We start from the raw sequence: 20099 nt of genomic DNA, 5'->3' as shown, positions 1-20099 counted from the left end.
TGTGGTTTAGTCTTCCTGATCAATTGGCCTCTCCTCAACTCTCACCAACTCTCCCTCTCTCTTGACTCTGTCAAGTTGGTATAACTTTTATGAGTTCTGCTATGATCATCTTGATCCAACATGTCAAAAGAGAGACATATATACATTAACTCCAGACCTAACTGAAATTCATTACATTTGTAAATGTTTTTGAAAAGGTTACTTCAGATCTAGACTTGGGCATTTAAAGAGCCTGTGTGTAATGGAGGAGTAGGCCTATTGCTCTGACAGAGCGTGACAGAATCCAGCAGACCAGAAAAACCACGAGGCACCTATATTTGATAATTGTTGGACACATTTATGACTTGGTATATAACTGCAGTTTGTGTTATTCGTGAACCTCACACATGTGCTGTCACAGTTTCTTGCGGCTTGTGACAGTTTGGCAAGAATATCTGAGATCTACTCGGATGGTGTGTTTAAATCCAGGGATTTTGTGGCAGAGATTTCTTTATATTTTTTGCCTTAAGTATGGGAAGAAGTGAGCAGGATTTGTGAGCAACATTTAGGTCAATGCTAGCTGATTTTAGTGAAAGGCGTTTATATGGCATTTAAATAATTCTTACTGCCTGCACACCGAGACAGTAAAGCAGCATGCCCTGCAGGGAATACAAATACTGTTGGTAAAAAGAAAAAAGAAAAAAGATAATGTGATGTCTGTCTCCATTTGCATTTACCATAGCTTTTCTCACCAACTAGTGAGTAGGCAAACACTTACGTGGAGCCATTCCTTAGTTTTAAGGAAATTATGGAGAAATACTTGTCAATGACACATAAGTATTGCATTCTCTTTTTATCCTTCATTGTTTTTGTGAATATTGCAGTGCTGTACTTTGCACTTATTTCAGGAAGTGGCTCAAAATAGAAGTGCCTTGCTTTGCTGTACTTTTGTGGGGGAGGATGTAAACAGTGCAGCTGCTTCAACTCTCTTTGTCAACCTCAAACTTTGGTGACAAGCTTCTTCTTTTTTTCCTGAACTTAAATAGAAACAATTACACATTCCATAATATACCTATCATTGTAATTTGGTTCGATGTAATTTTGTACAATATAACTTACAAAAACATATTTTAGAAATGTGCAGAGGTATAGTTTTCTTCTACTTGTGTCTTATTTATGTATTTTATATAAAAGGAAACCATGTACAGTTAAAAACATGAATGTCACTGTTTGATGCACCTAGTAGATTATAGTTTTAAGTTAATTCACTTCTGTAGTCCCTTGGCAGGTCAAAATGACTTCAGTAGTTACTTCAGCACGGAACGTGAGCACTGAATAATTATATATATTTTTTGATTTGATTCTCCTTTTTGGACAAATTATGTTTTGATTACAAAACATTTCTATGTAGTTTGTGCCCCCTCACAGACGGGAGTATACAAAGCATAATGTGAGAGAACAGCGTTGCTGAGGCTAAGAGTGAAGGGTTGCTTAAAATAGCTCCTGGGATGCCGGCCAGTGGGCTTTGACTTCTATAGATGGTGAAGCACATAGGCAGGCAGAATGAAATAGGGACAGCTTGAAATACTCGAGAGCTCTCACTTACTCACTCAAGGTCAACTAGTTCTAACGTCAGCTGTTTTGATTTTCATATGTCTGTTTGTGTGTGTTTTGCCATGTGTGCAGCATTCATATTTGTTGGCCAGTAATCTAAAGTGATCTATTTACTTTTCAAATCAATACGTTTGACAGATGCACCATCCACTGCCACAATTTACAAGCATTGATCACCCTGATTTGCAGTCAAAGTTGCAGTCAGCTCAGTTGGAGCTCAAGTTTATGGAATTGGCCCCACAATTTCTATACAGTTTTTATCTTCAACTAAATTATTGCAAACAACATGTAAATGACTGGCCGATTCAGATTAGATGGAACTGAGACATGGTAAATTATCAAATGGATGTGCAAATGCAGTGTCCTCTGTTCATTTTTTTTTTTTTTGGTATTTCTCTTAATTCTTAATGTTAAGACTGTCTTACATTTGGCCAAAGACTGCAGCATTATTCCTGTGAATCCATGGTTTGTGGTTTGTGTTCCGGTGAAACAATACATCATGGACAAAATAAAAAGGTCTTCCCTAGGTTGTCCATGCTTGACCAGTGCCTTTATGTAAATGGAAAGCTGTTATTCATTCTCCTATCTCCTCATGTAATATTTGGTCGAAAACTACTGGATTCACTTTTCTACAAAAAGTAAAATTTTGAAACTTGTTTTGTGTGCGTGGGAACTCTTTGGAGCAGAAGAAGAGTCTCCCCTTTTATGAACTGTGTACTTTGGGTTCGTGGGTAATGAGTGTTTCCAGGTATTTACGTGGCCATGGTATCTTGCAATCTGTCATTTAGCAAGAATCTTAATTATGCATCAAGGTTATTTCTCACGATGGTGTTTCTGCCACATGTTGGGTTATCAGTTCACTTTGATCTTGTGTCAAATTAGAATTGATATTAAAACATTTTTTAAATCTTGTTGTATCTGTGACAGAAGGAGCTCCCTTAATGTTTCAAAGAATATTGCAAACTTGTGCTTGCATGTTAAAGACTCATTGCTATTCACTTCAATCCAGTTTGTTGTTGTGCAAATCTGTGTCTCATGCTCACATGCACTGCTTCGTGCTTACAGCTGCAACAAATTACTTTTCTAGTGTTGTGGTCACATTGTTTTAAGGTAATATGTTTTTACTTATGCATAGCAATACTTTCTGCAGTTAACAGAGCAGCTAAGAATATAGATTTTATGTAATACCATTTTGCTATACTCCTGCAAAGCTGCACACATTGTGTTACATGCTGATAATTGTGTGCACACTCAACTCAGTGAATTGGTAATTAGCAAACAGTTCAAACATAATAACAGCCAAGAAGGCTTGAAATTCGAAGTTCAGTGTGATATTCCAGACAGCCTGTATGTCCTTATTGGTGTTTTTATGAATTAATGGCTGTGGGGTGTAACATTAATGTAGAACTTGTGAGATTTCGCCTTGGAAATGGCATTCTTCATGACTAATGCCATGTAGTTGGCAAACACAAGCAACAATTGTCAACTTGAGGCTGTACATTTCTGAGAGCTTCTTTTGCTACCCATTCTTAAAAAAAAAAAAGGTTTCAAAGAGATTTCAGGAAATTAATAACGTGGTTTGTCTGTCAGCTTTGCTTTAAAGTTACAATCTCAAAGATCTCTGTGTTTTTGGATCTGACTTCCCAAAGGCCCAAAAGGTCCTGTCCTTGTTCCCGACAATGTCACCACAGACACCCGATTCATAATACCACCAATGCAAGGGCTTCATCAGTAGGCTATGGTCTCGGTCACCTTTTACGATTACCTCATTTCAACGTAGATGGTGACTTAACAGACATTTATTTTCATTAAAAAAAAACCTCCAAGATTATTGCTTGAATATCATCACAATACTTAGTTTCCTCATCAAATAGCAAAAGCATGGGCTTAATAAAATAATAAATTGCTCATCCTCAAGCATATCCTCAATGGGTTAAGCCGGGCCTGCTACTATTGGATCATCTATATGACATTGGTCGAGGAATATCCACATAGGCGTGCAAAAATGTTTCCATTTATTTTCATATTACCATCAGGCAAGGGATCTTGTTATCTTCTCCAGAGCCAGCCAGGTCAAGTCACTTGGATTAAAACAGCAAAATAAGATATTTCTTAACACTGGTTCCATGTCAGCACTTTAAATGATAAACATGTCTAAAGCGTGTCTAAAGCCTTGTATCTTTAATCTGAGATCTGGGCAGATTTGAGTGCCAGTGGTACGTCCGCCTTTGCTGCACTGCCTTTGTGTTCCACTGAATAATGCAGAGCGCCCCGAGACTCTGTTGAATTACAGTTTCTGGAAGAGCTGTGCAATAACACTCCATTCTTCCATCATGGAGTCACCATGAGTCAGTTTGTTGTCTTGGTGGCTGAATTTAGGCCAACTGCACTATAGCCCAAATGAGTTTATCAAAACAAGCTTACTTAAAGGCGTTTGTAATCTCTGCAATGACAATAACATGCTCCCTAACTGCAGACACCCTTATTTGCTGTTGTCCATTTGAGCTGGTCGGAGGCTCCTTTACATTTGGTTCCACCCTGTGAGAACAGAGCAGGAAGGATCAGATAACTATTTTTGGAGTGTGAATTAATGGACATGAATAAGAAATTGAGATGGATATAATTTATCTGTACTGTTTTTTCTTTTTCCGGTGAGATAAAAATAAGACACTTCCCAGACCTGCATGTCAAAGACACAGACATTTTGGGAAATGTGTTTGTTTGCTTCCTCAGTTGAAGCAAAAATAACAGTAATGTGAATGTTGAAAATGCTCTTTCCAACAACTCTAGATACAACTTCAATACAGCCAGCAGTCAAATTTGTTCAGAGTTGGAACATAAGCTGGTGTCCTGTTGACATATGCTACTTAAAGCTGTATTATATTTACACTTTTTTTAACCAATTCTTGTATGCCTATTCCAGAGCAACTGAACTATATTCACAACTGAACTCAGAAGAAGGTTATTAACTCAACAACCTACATTTTTAACTTAATTTGTTAAATAGTGACATGGGCAGCATTGGTTAAGTAAATATGTCTGAATGTGGGTCCATGCCTTAAGTTTGTCTTAATCTCTGGGTCAACAATGTAATGCACACGTACACTGTGTTTTGGAATCTCGCCATGCATTATGTTTGTGTTGCTTCTACTAACATAACATTGCCTTGAGCCTCAGTTTCTTTGTGTTTGAGAGACAGACAAAAGAGGGAGGAAGAGATAGATGGAATAAAGGAAGCAGCTGTTTGAGGTAAAGGAGTGAACAGTTGAACTTGTTGACCAGGGAAACCCTCATGTTCACTGCTCAGAGCAGTAAAGTGGAAGCTTCCGGCTGTGCGGAGAAAAAATGGCAACCAAATTGTACCATTGCTTTTGTGATTGTTGCTGAATAGCATACCTGTAGTGTGGCTGGTTTATACTTGGCACAGTGATGTGCCTGTGCTGGGCCTGCTGTTACTGCTGTGCTCAGCATTGTGCATCAGGGTTTTGTTGGTGATGTTTTCTATTAAAGACAGACCAGCACCCAATGCAGAGTTTGTTATTCTCAGTCAGGCCTTGTTCTGGAGTGACCAGCCCAACACCAATCATGACATGTTGCACCATGTCAGCCTCAATTTATTATGTAATATAATTGAAAACACAATGTTGTTGTTGATAAACATATTAATAAGATTATTTTAACCATTTTCAACCTAATGAGCATCTCTAAAGCTCAATGGTTTTCAGTGATAGAAGGGGTGACGCTCTAAAAGTGAGCTGTGAACTGGGGAGTGTCTAACAATGCTCACAGCAGGCACAGAGAGCTCTTTGAAGAGATTTCTTTCCCCCCCTGTGCTGCCTCTGGATGTGTTTTTCACTGATAACGCATGAGGCTCGATGGGAACCTTTGAACACAGTGATATAGTAGACAACTCTAGTCATTCATTTCCAACCTTCAAACAGCGCAGTAGTGTCAATCAACAGACTGGCGGAAAAGAAATCATAGCTTTCTTACAAACGTATATTTGCAGCACAATAAAGCATTAGAAACTAATATACTGCATTTAATAGATGGCATACGTGTAATGATGTTGTGTTGATACAGCCATAGCGGTTGCATGTGATATCATAATCGTACATTTGAGAGAGAAGTCCTGAATCAACCGGATGTTAATTAGGCACAGGCAAACATTTATCATGTCCATAAAATAATTCTTTATCTAAAAGGTGCTTATGTATGGATGTTTTGTGCTATATTTTGTATGTGTTTATTGTCTATATCCACATATTCCCATTCACTGTTAAATGGAGCAGTTTTTGCACCTATCAGTGTACAGTCATGAAGCTTCAGCTTCTGTAACATTTCACTCTTTGACTTTTGGGTATTGTGGATTTAGCAGGGAAAGATTAGAGAAAGAACAAAAGCATGTGAATAAAATAACACAATGTAAATATCCTCTGTGTGATCAGAAACTTTAAGTAATGTGGAAGGATTGTTACAAATGCTTAATATGTATATTGAGAACCTTAAAAGGCTTTCAACATGGTTGACAGGGCCAACAGTGTCTACCTGAAGGGGAAGCGAGGGTGCTATGTTTCCGCGACCGGCGGCTCTATCAGCTGTAAGCGACGTGTGAGTGCAAAATAAGTGCAGTGCAACGCGGTGGCCATAAACTAGCCCATGGATCACACTTGCAAGTGCAATTAAACATGCATGCCCGGCCATCCATGTCAACAAAGCCAGGAGACGGTCCAATAACAACCCACTCAGAGGGAGAGGAACTTCTTTCTCTGCTCATGGAGACATTACTCCACTATATCTTTATATAGCAAATAGTTGTGAGGTTTTGAATGGAGCAAGTTTTGGTTTCAAAGTCGTCTCTAACTACTAGACCAACCTGATGATGCTTTTTTGTGCTGTTCATGTTGTACTGATCAGCACTACAATATGTCCCTTTTTAGTCTTGTGTCCTGCTGAATGCAATGGTGTGTTATGTTGCTTCACTCCTGCAGGGAAAACCTGTTCCGTATAAATAGGACCAGCCTGTAAGGCTGAAATGGTTGGCATAGCTGCCTCGTTGGTTTTCTGCAGCTATATGTTGCCTACTGCACCAGCTGTTGCATGCATTTGTTTGAACCATGTGATAAATACATCTAAAACTTATTTTAGCAGGTCTTAAATGTGCTGTTGCCATCCGTATGTCCTACACCATTCAGTCCCAGATGCTCCAAAGTCGTCATAGAGTAGATGTCTGCTAGATCCTTTTAGGTCTGTGCAGTGTGAAAGCTCACGATAGCCTGAGGTGTCTGGTAGGTGGTATGTCCAGCTTTCTAAAATAGTAATCATCGTCACTTGAGCTAATTATGTTGAAATCTCATCCTTGTCATTCTTTACATTATGTAAATCCTCTGAATTCTTTCATGTTGCTAAGTTGTTGAGGATATATATATATATATATATATATATATATATATATATATATATATATATATATATATATATATATATATATATATATATATATATATATATATGGTGAACGGAAGTGAAATGATATCTGCCAGTCACATGGGTACCATAATTTTAGGCAGTTATTTTGAGTAATTATATCATCTATGTAGGCAATAAGGACATAATTACTATTTTTAATAACAAACAAATGCATAGCATGATCTCAATATATTTGTATTGATAAAATTATTAGGATTATAATCAAACATGTTTAATTATGGCTCTTTTGTTGCACGCAATAACAGATACATGGACATTTTTACCACGTCTCAACATACAGCCCATATCATTTTAGCCCATTCACAGTATTGTTTCCCCCCATCATCCGATAGGTGTCTTAAAATTAGATAGCCATGGTGTCTTATTGATTTGAATGAGCTTGGAGCCCACTACTACAGCGACACTCGGGCTACATCATGCTGTCAGTGCACTGTTACATTTTTAAAGATTTGTGGTGTATCTTAAATGTGGAGTTCTTGACAGTTGTCAACATGCCTTTCCGTCATTCATGCTGACAGGTCTGTGTCACCACTAGCCATCCGTGTAACATGGTATTACAGAGCGGTTATGGAGTTACTTGAAGTAAGACCGAGTCTGCACGTTGGTGAAGAAGTCGTGACTGATTTTGATTTCCGATCAGCCCAGAGCCGATGCAACAGCCTGTCAAAGCTTTGACCTGCTAACCCACTGACTCTGCCTGCTGACACGTGGCTAGGCCTCTCTCAAGCACAACGCTGACTTACAAGTCATTTGGCACTGATACACATGCACCACAAATTCCCATCTGACTGGCCATCAACAGCAATTCCACGGCACTAAAGGATATGTATTTGCTCAAGATGTCAGCCCCAGCCTTCAAAGACAAAAAGCAACACATGCAGTATTGAAATTCAGGATAAACATCGTTTTAAAGTGTTGCTAGTGCATATAGAAACACTAGCAATATTTGTGGATATACAAATATAAACAATACATCCAAGTTAATGGAATGGTTCATGAATTTGTAATCTAATCTTTATATGAAAAATTAGCATATCTCTGTTTTCACATGTTATTATCGTGTGTCCTTGAACTAACAGTTGTCTGTTTTTTCTGTTCCACAGGGCTCCAGAGATTATTTTGGGATTGCCGTTTTGTGAAGCCATAGACATGTGGTCCCTAGGCTGTGTGATAGCTGAACTTTTTCTGGGCTGGCCCCTGTACCCTGGGGCCCTGGAATACGACCAGGTAAACAACCATCCTCACACCACACAGTCTTGTATCTTGTCTAATTCTTTTTCGGGAAATTTCCAACTTTTAGTCTCTCCTGTGGGCTTCCTACTATCCTCTTCTAGTCAGTTCTATATGCAAGTCATCCTAGCATCATACACTTCTAGTCTCAATTTCTATGACTCAGTCCCTCCCCTCTTACCATCTTCCCGTGGAAACTGGTTTGTTCTTTCTCCAACTCCTTTTTTTCATTAACCCCACACTTTACAGTCATGGCAACCAACAAAGGATTGGGTTCAGTGTGTTTTGTTTCTGAGTTGAATTCAATCCAGCTTTCTATTACAGACTTGCCATCAGGTTCCTGACTCAGACATGGCTCCTACTGTAGCGGGCAATGTGATCTATTGCCATTTTAGACTAAATCTCCCAAAAGACATTCTACAAAGATTCATATTCAAACAAAGATTAAAAACGGTAGACAGGGATATACAGCAACAGAGTTTAGGACAAATGGCTTGAAGATAGGACAAGAATGCAGCATTGTCAACGCGGGTGCGAGACAAAAAAGTCTCTTATTTTTTTTGTCTGTGAGAGATTGAAGCCTAATGTGTTTTTAAGGGTGCTGAAGGTATTTTCTATGTTAGGGTGAGATGGCTACGAGGTAGGTGACGCTTTTGTGGTTTCAGGAAAAAATTCAGTGACTGATTGGTTGAATGAAGAAAGAGGCCGAGGGCTCAATTGACGTATAGTAACAAATTAGTGCTTCCTTGGTGATGTACATACTCTGATGATTGCATCAGCTGCCATCTGTGACGGTGTGCCAAAAGGCATCATATTGGGATTGATGGTATGTGTATTAGAAGCTGTTGGATGTCTGCCCCTCCCAGTGGAGCCCTGACAGTGTCTTCCGAGGACTAGACTGATCTGGGCTTATGCTGAGCTGCTTCCCTCTGCCCTGGAGCGCTATCCCCTCAAAGCCTTCCAACAGAGCCTCAGTAAGATCCTGCTGTGTCCCCATGCAGCACCACCGGTAGAGCAATCGGTCCCACTGCACACTGCAATCAAACCAAAGTATTTTTAAGGCCAGGCATCATTTTTCACTCTCCCCAGGACTGAGACGGGGGAGATAACTCAACACCTCCGAAAGAGTTTTGACTTAAGCACAGCATCAGCGGTCTAAATATGATGAATTTGTTTTTGCAGAGCCAGTCAGTATGTCGCATTTTGAGTTATCTAGGGGGAGCCTCCTCACTTTAGTAAGGGACTGCTTTGAGCTGATGGGGTTGATACGGGTGAATGGCATCAAGTTGGCATAGTTAACGGCACTACACTTTTCTATTTAATTTGTAAGACAATTGTCCAATTACTTCTGAGCATCTGAAAATGTGGGGGACTGGGGTAAAAATGGTTGTAATGCCTAAACGGTTAATGTGATAGTTTTGTAATATCTATTAAATTGAATTCGTGTAAAGAGAAAAATAAGAAAAAATGTGTCACGCTACAAATCCTTTTGGCCTTGACTGTATTTGGATGAGAAGTTAATAATTTTAGTGCAGGCCTACGCAGAGCTTTACAATCTGTTCCATCCCATTTTACGTAACACTTTCTAGTCGATGATGACACAACCAGCCACACTGACACAGACAAATTGAGCAGTAAAGTTACTGTGAGGGATTTACTGTGAGGAACTTTGTTTAGTTTAATCAGGGAGGGTCATTGCTAAATTACGGAAACTTCCTCATCATCGCAGTGCGAAGGTTTTGGTTGCTTATTAACGGCAGACGCAATAAGTTGAGACTGTCTATTTATCTCCTCGGGTCAAAACACGAAACAGAAAGACACGAAACTGTCAAAGTTTTAAAGCACTGGGGTTAGCCTTACTAGCGTTACATTATTTCAGAATGCATCTTCGATAATTGGTTTCCACAATCAAAGCAAGAGTTTGAAATTAATTTGAAATGTTAAAGAAATACCTAACTGACCACAAAAAAACCAGACAGTTGACTGCCGGTGTGAAGTGTCATCCAGGGGCCACGGGTGATCTGGTGCCACCCTCTTTGCCCCCCTTTTCTTCTTCTCTTTGCAAGGGGTCTTGTTCCATGCCACACAGCATATTGTATTTATAACTCTGGGTCCTCCTACTCCCTTCCGCTCTTTTAGCTCTCCCCTTTCCTTACTTCATCCTCCAGTCACCAGTCACACCATCTTTTACTTTACTATTAGAGCATGAGGCTCTATAGTTTGTAAGCTTGTCCAAGCTATATCCCAATGTTATGATGGTGTGGATACAATATTCTAAGAGAGATATACTTTTATTTATTACAGTGAGGGTTATCATTGAAATGGGTAATTTTTGGTATGCATTGTTAACTGGACTGCCATAAAATATATGGTGCCTGTTCTTCCTGTGTGCTGTGCAGCAGGGCCAGGCTTGCTAGACGGTTGTTTTGTGGAGCTGTAGCTTTGCACCAGTGATCTCACTGGTTTGTGATAACTCTGCAGAGACACGCCTTTCAGGAAAAATAAGGGTTTTCCCATCACAAGAATGTTTCCATTTTACACACACACACACACACACACACACACACACACACACACACACACACACACACACACACACTGTCGCTGTGTTATTTTACAGCAATATCATTATTGTAATCCACATAATGGCCATGTGTGTATAGATGTTTATAATGTACAGCATAATAGTAATGCAGCAACTACCGCTGTATTAAATTAGAGGAATTTAGTCTGTGTACTTTCAGGGTGAAGTTCGCTGGAATAAACTTTCAGTAATCCATGACTATGTTTTTAAGAGTGGATGCAAAAGACAGAAAATTAGAAAAAGAGAAGGAAATATTAAGGTTGATGTAAAGGTACATAGGAACTGATTGAAGGAAAGAGCTAATCCAAAAGGGAGAAATGGACAGTGACACATTGTGTTTTATGATACTTGTGCTTGTAGATAAGCGAGTGGATCTCCAGCATCTCATCTAATTGTTTTAGCAAATAAGATGACACTCATCAGGCAAGCTGTCAGAATCCCAATGAGTGCGTCGCATGATAGGTCCCACCCACACGGACAGAGACATGTGACAGTATTTGCACCTCAGCAACTGACTGATAAAAGCCTACTGCTTGAACATCACCATGGCCAAAAGGAGCACCTTGAAGATCAACATGAGCAGCTTCCAACAAAAACATTTTTAGATGTGACGTGTGTCGTGTAACTGACTAATAATCTCATTCATTCACATCTAGCGAGCAGCACGGTCAAAACTTCATAAGCAAAGGGGTCTTCCTTACCTCCTAGATTTGTGTATTTCAAATAGAAAGGGAGCGATGAAGCTTATTATTTAAATCTATTATCTGCATTATTGGAATGTGTCCACTGTCTCCAAATGTGTGGCTCTGTGCTTCTGAGTAGCGCTGAATCTCTAATGGTTGTTGTCCTTCACACTTGGGTGTGATTGACGTCAACCAGGCTTTTCACTGGTCTTCTCTCAGCAACCCGTGTGCCCCTTAGCATCTGATTGACGAGCGTCATTGCCTAGCAAAGCATTTGGCATTGAGTCTGTAAGAACCTTGTTATCAAAGATTACATGAAAAGACCCTGACACATTTCGGAGATCATAAACACAAGCTACACTCAGTACAGGGGTGTTAATTGGATCTAGCCATTTGTCAGGAACGTGTCATCTTCAAGGTCTCTGCAGCTGTCGACAGTATGTGCACGTCCACACTCAGTACCCTTAACTCTGAGGGACTCAATGTAGTGTGATGTCACTGTAAATCACCTAACATGGGTGTAATTCTTAGTACATAATAGAGGGTGTTAGTATAAAGTGCTCTAAACTTATGAAAATTGCCATTTTCTTCTGTTCATAATATTTTTTCTTCCTCGCTTCTCTCCTTATGTCCAACAGATTCGCTTCATTTCTCAGACGCAAGGTTTGCCAGGGGAACATTTATTGAATTTGGGGACAAAGACAGCACGGTTCTTTTGCAAAGAGTCGGACTCACCTTATGCAGCATGGAGAATAAAGGTGAGGAGTATTACCATACCTGCAAAATATGGCTTGATTTGCTTCACTATAAACCAATGGTTAAAATCATGTCAGCTTGAAGTCAATCAGCAACCTTTTCCCAGAAACAAACTTAAATATTCACACATGAGCAAACGGTTAAGGTAAAGTCTTATCAAAGATTAAAGAAAAGAAAATATTATGCTCAGTGCTTGTCACCTTGCTTTACATAGTCTACTGGGAATCAGCTGAGGGTCTGAAGTCAGGAATACCTCCTAAACATTTTATTTTTCTGTAGTCAACAGATGAGCATGAGACGGCGATGGGAATGAAATCAAAGGAAGCAAGGAAGTACATCTTCAGCTGCTTGGATGACATAGCGCACGTATGTTCAGCTGCTCGGAACACAATGGACCTAACAGGACCTCAGAGGAAGTTCATCATCAAATGTTTAGAGGCTACTGGGTCTTTACCAGAGGAAGTACACTCACAGCTGGATGAAAAGAATACACACCTCTTATTGGGAAACATGTGGGAAAAGCAAATCTCTAAGCTTAACTTCCCTTCAGTTAAATGCCAAAACCAAATGTTATAGTTTCTTTTATCGTTCTGTTGAAACACACCATGGGTGGAAATTCCCAAAGGAACCATCAATGTCTGTTCATTGTTAGTCGTTCTTAGAAATTCTCATCATATCAAAACATTTTTTGATTCAACATACACAGAGCTTAGTCTAATGTAATATTTCCCTTTTCTACTAATATATATTTCTGTGGACGAACAGTTACTTTCTTCTGTAGTTTCAGCAGTAGACTTGTTGTTTGTTCTCCAGGTGAACTTGGTGATGAACCTGGAAGGTAGTGACTTGTTGGCGGAGAAGGCAGACCGCCGGGAGTTTGTGGGCCTGCTGAAGAAGATGTTGTTGATTGATGCAGAGGAGAGGATTACCCCTGCCAAAGCTCTCAGACACCCCTTTGTGACAATGCAACACCTGCTCGACTTTCCCCATAGTAACCAGTGAGTCTCCTTCGCCTCAAATTTTCCGACATGTTGTCAGTTTGACCTTCTATAACTTGAACTGTGACTCCTCTGTCTGTAGTGTGAAGTCATGTTTCCACATCATGGATGTTTGCTGGACTCGTCCCATTGCATATGAGACGGCCAACAGAAATAAAGGGCCTTTCATCAGAACAGTAACCACAACAGCTGCGGCCTCTGTCAACCACCCTTTCAGCAAGATTGCCGGTGTCCACACTCAAGTAAGTTGTTGGAGTTGTGTTTGCATCATGATTTGCCATTTCTGTAAATGTGTGCTCGTGGATGTTATTACACGTAGCCACATAAACCTTTGAATCAGGGAATTATAACATTTCAAAACTAGAAGGTCACTGTGAGAGCACAGACCTCTACCAAAGCCGATCCTCTCCTATTTACGTACACAATTTTCTTTCATGAACTGAGAATTGAAGAAAATATGACAATATCTGAATGTTAGAATAATAACAGATGGTGTGGGTCATTGACATGCAATGTGTTGTTCTGTTCATCTGCTCCCGTGAAGACTGATCACACAGACAATTTCCTCGACTTTATTGCGTTTGTGTATGCCGACTCGCTCATCTTATTGCGTCCTGGCACTGCTGTCATGGCAACCAAATCACGTCACGTTTCTGAGGTCACAGCAACGATGCAAATCAACGTTGTTGCTGAGGTAAAAAAGGAGCTGACCCTATTTGTCATTGGATCTTTATAATGCCAAACATCTTAAAGTCTATTCAAAAGATCCCTGTGTGTGTGTGTGTGTGTGTGTGTGTGTGTGTGGGGGGGGGGGGGGTAATGTTCAGTAGTAAGGGTCCCTGTGAGGGACAAGCCACTCCTTCTTTGGTCCATGTTCAGTCAGTTGCTTACCTTAAAGATGTATGTTAAAGACCAGCAACGCCCAGGTCTTAACTTCGCCGCCTGGAGAGATTTAAAGCGATAAGCCCCTCCCAATGCAAAAAAAGCTAAACAACAACAACATGCAGTTAACGCATGATCAAATAGTTAACGCCGTTAAAAGATTGCCAGATTAATTTTGCGTTAACGCGTTAATCTGCCCTGCCCTCATCACAATAAAACAGTTTCCATGGAGCAGTATAGTAACTGGTAAATCTTTGTTCTTCAAAAGAATTTACTAAAGAAATTTTGTGGCTCTTTTAGTATTATCCTCTGAAATGCTGCTTTGTTTTTGCTATTGTGTATATGGAGGTTGGGCTACATGCAGAAGCTGCAGCAGAACAATAAAGCCCTAGTTCTCGTTATTCAATAAATGTAATTATAGCCAGGCATGAGAGCAGTAATGAAGCGGAGGCATATCCTTCGTTTCTTTGTGTAGCCCTCAGGACTGTCTCAAAGACTAAGTTCAATATTGTCTGATGCCCTTTTAGTTATCCAACTTTAAAAAATAAAAAAAATCTAACCTCGATTAGCCTGAATGAATTGGTTCAGTTTATGAGCATGTTCATATCAAAAGGTTTACAATCTTATGCAATATCAACAGATCACAAGCAGCCTTTGATAAGACAAACCTATTAAAACCTATTAAATAATCCGTCTCTCCCTAATGGAATTCTTTAAGCAGCTTATTAGTAAGAAAGTGGGCCTTGGATCCTTCTTGACTTATTATCCTGAACTTCCTCTGGAGAAGATACGCCATGTGTTTCAGGTTACGACAGTAATTTACGACAAGGTGATGAAATTTCGTCACCGTCTTTTGACTGAAAAGACAGGGTTATCCCTCCCGGCAACTGACTAACTCACTAATCTTTCAGTACTAGATGGGTCCCTGGGCTCTGTCCGGCTGAAATCCAGACAGCTCTTGGCAGAGATGTCGCCATCTACTGGCTTTTTGATGCTATTGTTTATCATTGTTGTTCAGAAAAGTCCAGTCATATCCCTTCTTAAATCTTAGGGATTAGCCCCATCAGCCCATTCAGTGATGCACCCTGGGATACCATTGCAGACCGGAAGTGGTCAGTTTGGATGCAGCGATTCATTTCAGCAGGCACTCATTCTATGTCCCCCAACCATTCAAGGTAGGAGATGAAAATCCATATTTCACTTGTGTATTTCCTTTAGTAGCGAATAAATATCTTAAAGTCAACTATTTCCCGTCCATTGTCCCTGCAGGAATCCCCACCAACACGGCTAAACCAGCAGGCTACTCTGTTCGAATGGAGGGCTCTGTGCCTCTGGTCACTCAAGCGCCTCCCATCCAAATCAGACCTGGAGTCATCACACAGGTAAGGAATGATGGTAATAAAGCTCAAAGAACATAGGATAAGATGGAGGGACAGCTTGGCCTCGTTAGTAAGTGGAGAAATTGGTTGATAGACCATTTATGTAGTATAGAAGTCAATTGAATGACAAAAAAATGCAATAAAATCTCTTATTTACTTGGGTGTATGTTAATGAAGTTGAAGTTGTCTTTCATGGCAAGCTGATAAAAGCATTGCTGAGTGGAAAATGGCTTGATGTGACTGCTTTTCTCCTGTCCTCTGAACTTTAACAGGCCTGGTCCAATCGGGCGCAGCAGATCTTGGTGCCCACTTGGCAACAGGTGACATCAGTGCCTCCACCACCATCCACTTTGGCATCTGACACTGTGGCCGGCTCACAAAGATTGGGTGACTGGGGGTAAGCAATTTGTCTGTCTGTTTCTGGTGGTTACAGCACAAAACCTTTTTGATGCATTGTTCCTATCCAGTCTTAATGTTCTAAATAGTTCAAATATGTATTATTATCGAAAGCAATATTTATTTATATAGCTAGTGCTTTTTTACCTTTTAGTTGCAATGTAAACCCTTGGGAATGGCTGTACTGCTCTGATGCAGCACGCTTGCTCCCCTGAATATTAATGATCGATGAGTCATAAATGTCCCTCTGGACTAGTGACGGAGACTATTTGGTTAGTAATGGTGCTAAAGGCTTTTGGCTCAAACAGCAATGTTCTGTTTCCTTATTGCAGGAAAGTGCGTACCCATGGAAACCATTACAGCTCCATGATTGCACATTCTCAGCCATTCTTAACCAACCAAATGACCATGTCCACCCACCAGCCAATCAACATAGGCATTGCACATGTGGTGTGGCCACAACCAGCTGCCAACAAGAGAGCCAGGCCTTGTGTGAACAGGTATGGAATGCAATTCCTGTTTGCAACCAAAATGCACAGACATACACTAAAAGAGGTTCTTCCATTCTCACAGTGACTTGTTTTCCTCAATAGGGGCAGCAACTTCTCCCAAAACACAAACTTCCAAATTATAGCATGCCAGTCCCCAAAGATGGCCGATACAGCAAAGAATGTGCAGCAGGTAGAAGCCAGATTCCCAGAAGAAGGGCATACGGCTGCAGAGGAGCAAGGAACAGAGCAAGTCGAGGAGGATGATGACAACTGCTGCAAAGTGGAGCCAGACTGTCAGCGGCAGGCAATGGTGATCTCTGACATAGCAAGCCCGACTGTCAGTGTCATCAGTATTAGTAGCGACGAAGAGGAGAGCGCACAAAGACATTCAATGGGGGAGTGAGTGCTGACCGCCAGGTTCCTTCTGACAATAGTTCTAATTTATTTCTAAAAAAAAAAAAAAATGTCTTATTTAATTTGACTCCCTCTGCACACAGGTGTAAGGGTAGTGCAGATTGTGAGGCGTGTCAGAGCACCGTCAGTATGGAGAGAGTTTGCTCCCTCAGCAGTCCAGACAGCACTATCAGCACCAGCTCTTCTGCCTCAGCCCAGTCCAGCACCTCGCCCTGCAAACACCCCAACAGGTATGGTCGATACACCCGATTCAGACATGGCTCCTTCAAATGTTTATCCTGGTGCTAAGTTAGCCGTAACATTCTTCTTCGGTGGCTCTCTTGCAGTATGTCAGACGACGAACAGGAGAGCGGTTGTGACACAGTGGACAGCTCGCCTGCCTCAGACGCCTCCGGCCATATTAGCAGTTCCTTCACACAGCAACACTTCATCGCTGACAGCAACCACAACTGCGAGCCCCGTGTTGCGAGCGTTGCCCCGGAGACCGAGCCCAGCAAGCCAACAGTTCGTACTGTTTTGGTTCCTCCAATGAGAGTGCAGAACAACAACGTCTACCCTGCTGTCAGCGAGACATACGGCAACACAGGTAAACCTGGACATAGGATGCATTGTTAACACAAAGACATTTAGTATCTTACGTATTTAGGTCAGACCTTGAGTTGGCCTAAAAATGTATACTTGGTGTCAAGTGTGCAGTCTGAAATTCGTGCTTTGTTGTTCCTAAAAGTAACCAATGTATTGAACCCGGGTTATCTCTAAACCAAAATGATCATATGAATAAAGTAGATGTCAGGACATACGTTTTTTCTGCACACTGGGTCACTTTTTGTCTGCAGCACACACTGATGGTGTTATCCAAACAAACGACTAGCAAGTGCATTAGTAGGTCAAGCGAGCTCAAAGATCCTGTCACCACTGCTGCTGTCTGCCCCACAGGTCACATGGTCTGGGATTACGCTGTCTTTGTAGACCACAGAGGTTCTCACAGGTGATTATGGGTGACCTGCCCTGAAGTATCTGCTCTGAACTCTGGAGTGTGATATTTGTTTGCTGTCACTACTCCTTACTCTGGCTTCAGACTGACTCTGAGTGCCCCTGCACCTGTGTGGATGTTCACTTCTTAAAGCTACATAAGACATGCGTAATTGCCCCCCAATGATTTTTATGTCTTGAATAAAATATTAAATAGATGGATGTCAAGCAGAGAACATGAACACATCTGGTTGTCATGAATGAATAAATGCTTGATAAACATTTCTTTCTAGAGTTACGCATGCTGTATGTAAGCTTTATTAACAGCTGTGGTCAGTGAGACATCGCTGTCTTTCTCAGCAACTGAGTACATTTCAAAGCTTCCATCTTACTATCTCTTTATGAGTATTTTTAAGTGGAGGGTTGAACTGTAAATCCTCAAAAAAAATTATACGGTCATCTTACCTTTCATGTCAAAGGATACCCCCCTCCAACCCTCAAACGATTGCAACTGAAGTCCCACATAAAAGGGCACAGTTTGCTATTCTAGTGCTACCAGGTGTATTTATAGCTAGTGGTGTGACCCCACTATGAACAAGCTTAGCTAGCAACTCCTCCCAGATCCCCCCAAACCTAGCTATTTATAAGCCCCTCGGTCATATCAAGAAGACGGACGTCACTATGTTTAAAGGTTAAACACAGATCAAACACAGCTGAAATCACTCATAAGCCTCCTTTTTACAAACGTTGCCATTTCTGCAGTTGTAGTTGGATTAAATTCCCTGGTTGCATTTTTTTTGTCTTTTGCCTGCCTCCGACTTACATTGTGATATTTATAGTGGGTCACGATGTCTGCATTAATACGTGATCTGCATTTCTGTGTTTCTCCGTCCGTTTCTCCTTAATGTGACCACCTCCCTCACTCTTAGAGTCTTCATGCCAGTCCAGAGGGCGAGGCCTTCCTGGTCGACATCATCACCAGTCCACTCCCCTCCTCAACAGACCGCAGAAGATCACCCCTGCATTCCAGCCCCGGCAACAGCCGCCTCTAGGCTTTGGGCAGGTGAGTGCATGCAGTCACATACGTGTATTACACGAACACATGTACACATGAGTAACTCAACATACTCAACTTTCTAAGGCTGTTAAGATTTGTTGGCTGTAGAGAAAATGTTCAAGACATTTGGCCCCATCAGTCAAGCAGAATATGTGTGTGCATGTGTATGGCCAAAAAGAGTTTATGTTTATGGAAAATTGCAAAATATTTTTAATTTTCTTAAGAAAACAGATTGCAGGGGCAAAAAAGCACCACCTCTATTTTTTCACTGGCAGCATTAGTTCTTTGGACAGGGTGTCCCACTGAACACACATGGCAGTATTCGCTTGTGTCAAGTCCCTTTTTTATTTTTACATTGTCAAGGCATTGTATCCTACATCTTCCCTGAGTCTGGCATGTGAAAACGCTCACAAACTGTACCAGAAAGAGCAAGTTCTAAAGTGGTTGGGATTTAAATAATAAAAGGCACATTTGAATTGCAACCATTTCCTTTTTATAGCAGAGCAGCAGCTGAGAGCACACATACTGTAAATGGAACTTAATTCACCTGCCACAGGAGCTTTTGACGCTAACAAATCATCCAGCTTTGCTCATAATTACTCACTGTTGGTGGGTGAACATTTGCAACTCTGTTTAAGCGTGAAGGTTTTTTTTACTGTGATACTGCTAACTTAATGTATTGCTGTTAAGACAAAGGGCATACATATGCTATTGTACTGCTTTACACATAAATTAAGATGATTAATCTCAGGAATTTTAATCGCAGAATATTAACACACCATTGACAAGTAAAACTGTGGAAACAGCAGCATCTAGTGGCTCATGAAGACAAGCTCTTGTCGATAAAGATGGTGAATCTTATTAGCCAGGTATTCTCTCTCTTAGGTGCAGCATTTCGGATCCTGCCATCAGGAATGGAACGGCAACTTTGCCCACCGGAGACCACAGGCCTATATTCCCCCTACCATGCATGGACACACCTTCACCCTGTCCCACAGCAGCCCAAATCACACTACGGTCCCCCACCCCCACCTTGGGGGCCACCCGCACACCCAGCCCACCTTACTGTCCTACCCGCCACCTGGTCCTCTGGTCACGGCTGCACCCGTGGCCCACCTCCTGGCTTCCCCTGTAGCCTCCCGCCCCGTCCTCCAGCCCACCTACAGCATCTCCC

General features: G+C 41.1%; 1 protein-coding gene across 3 annotated transcripts in view; it reads left to right on the top strand.

Annotated features, from left to right (window-relative positions):
- The window catches only part of hipk3b (homeodomain interacting protein kinase 3b), a 32225-nt gene that overhangs the window by 10436 nt on the left and 1690 nt on the right, over positions 1-20099 (top strand). For 2 of the 3 annotated variants that reach the window (XM_068583901.1, XM_068583987.1), the window contains exons 3-17: positions 8187-8310; positions 12219-12338; positions 12616-12702; positions 13150-13334; positions 13417-13576; positions 15268-15391; positions 15486-15598; positions 15868-15992; positions 16324-16491; positions 16585-16881; positions 16980-17126; positions 17223-17482; positions 17833-17884; positions 18798-18931; positions 19811-20099. The exon at positions 19811-20099 is cut by the window's right edge and continues 1690 nt beyond it. In XM_068583901.1, the coding sequence (XP_068440002.1) occupies positions 8187-8310; positions 12219-12338; positions 12616-12702; positions 13150-13334; positions 13417-13576; positions 15268-15391; positions 15486-15598; positions 15868-15992; positions 16324-16491; positions 16585-16881; positions 16980-17126; positions 17223-17482; positions 17833-17884; positions 18798-18931; positions 19811-20099 (2385 nt within the window). The remainder of the gene's footprint in view (positions 1-8186; positions 8311-12218; positions 12339-12615; positions 12703-13149; positions 13335-13416; positions 13577-15267; positions 15392-15485; positions 15599-15867; positions 15993-16323; positions 16492-16584; positions 16882-16979; positions 17127-17222; positions 17483-17832; positions 17885-18797; positions 18932-19810) is intronic. The other variant, XM_068584052.1, reaches the window with a different exon arrangement.

This window comes from Clinocottus analis, unplaced genomic scaffold (assembly GCF_023055335.1).
Source record: "Clinocottus analis isolate CAN_PGR_092001 unplaced genomic scaffold, fCliAna1.0.p SCAF_1, whole genome shotgun sequence".
Taxonomy (NCBI): Eukaryota; Metazoa; Chordata; class Actinopteri; order Perciformes; family Cottidae; genus Clinocottus; species Clinocottus analis.
The sequence above is the reverse complement of the archived record's forward strand: the minus strand, read 5'-3'. Positions and strand labels throughout refer to the sequence as shown.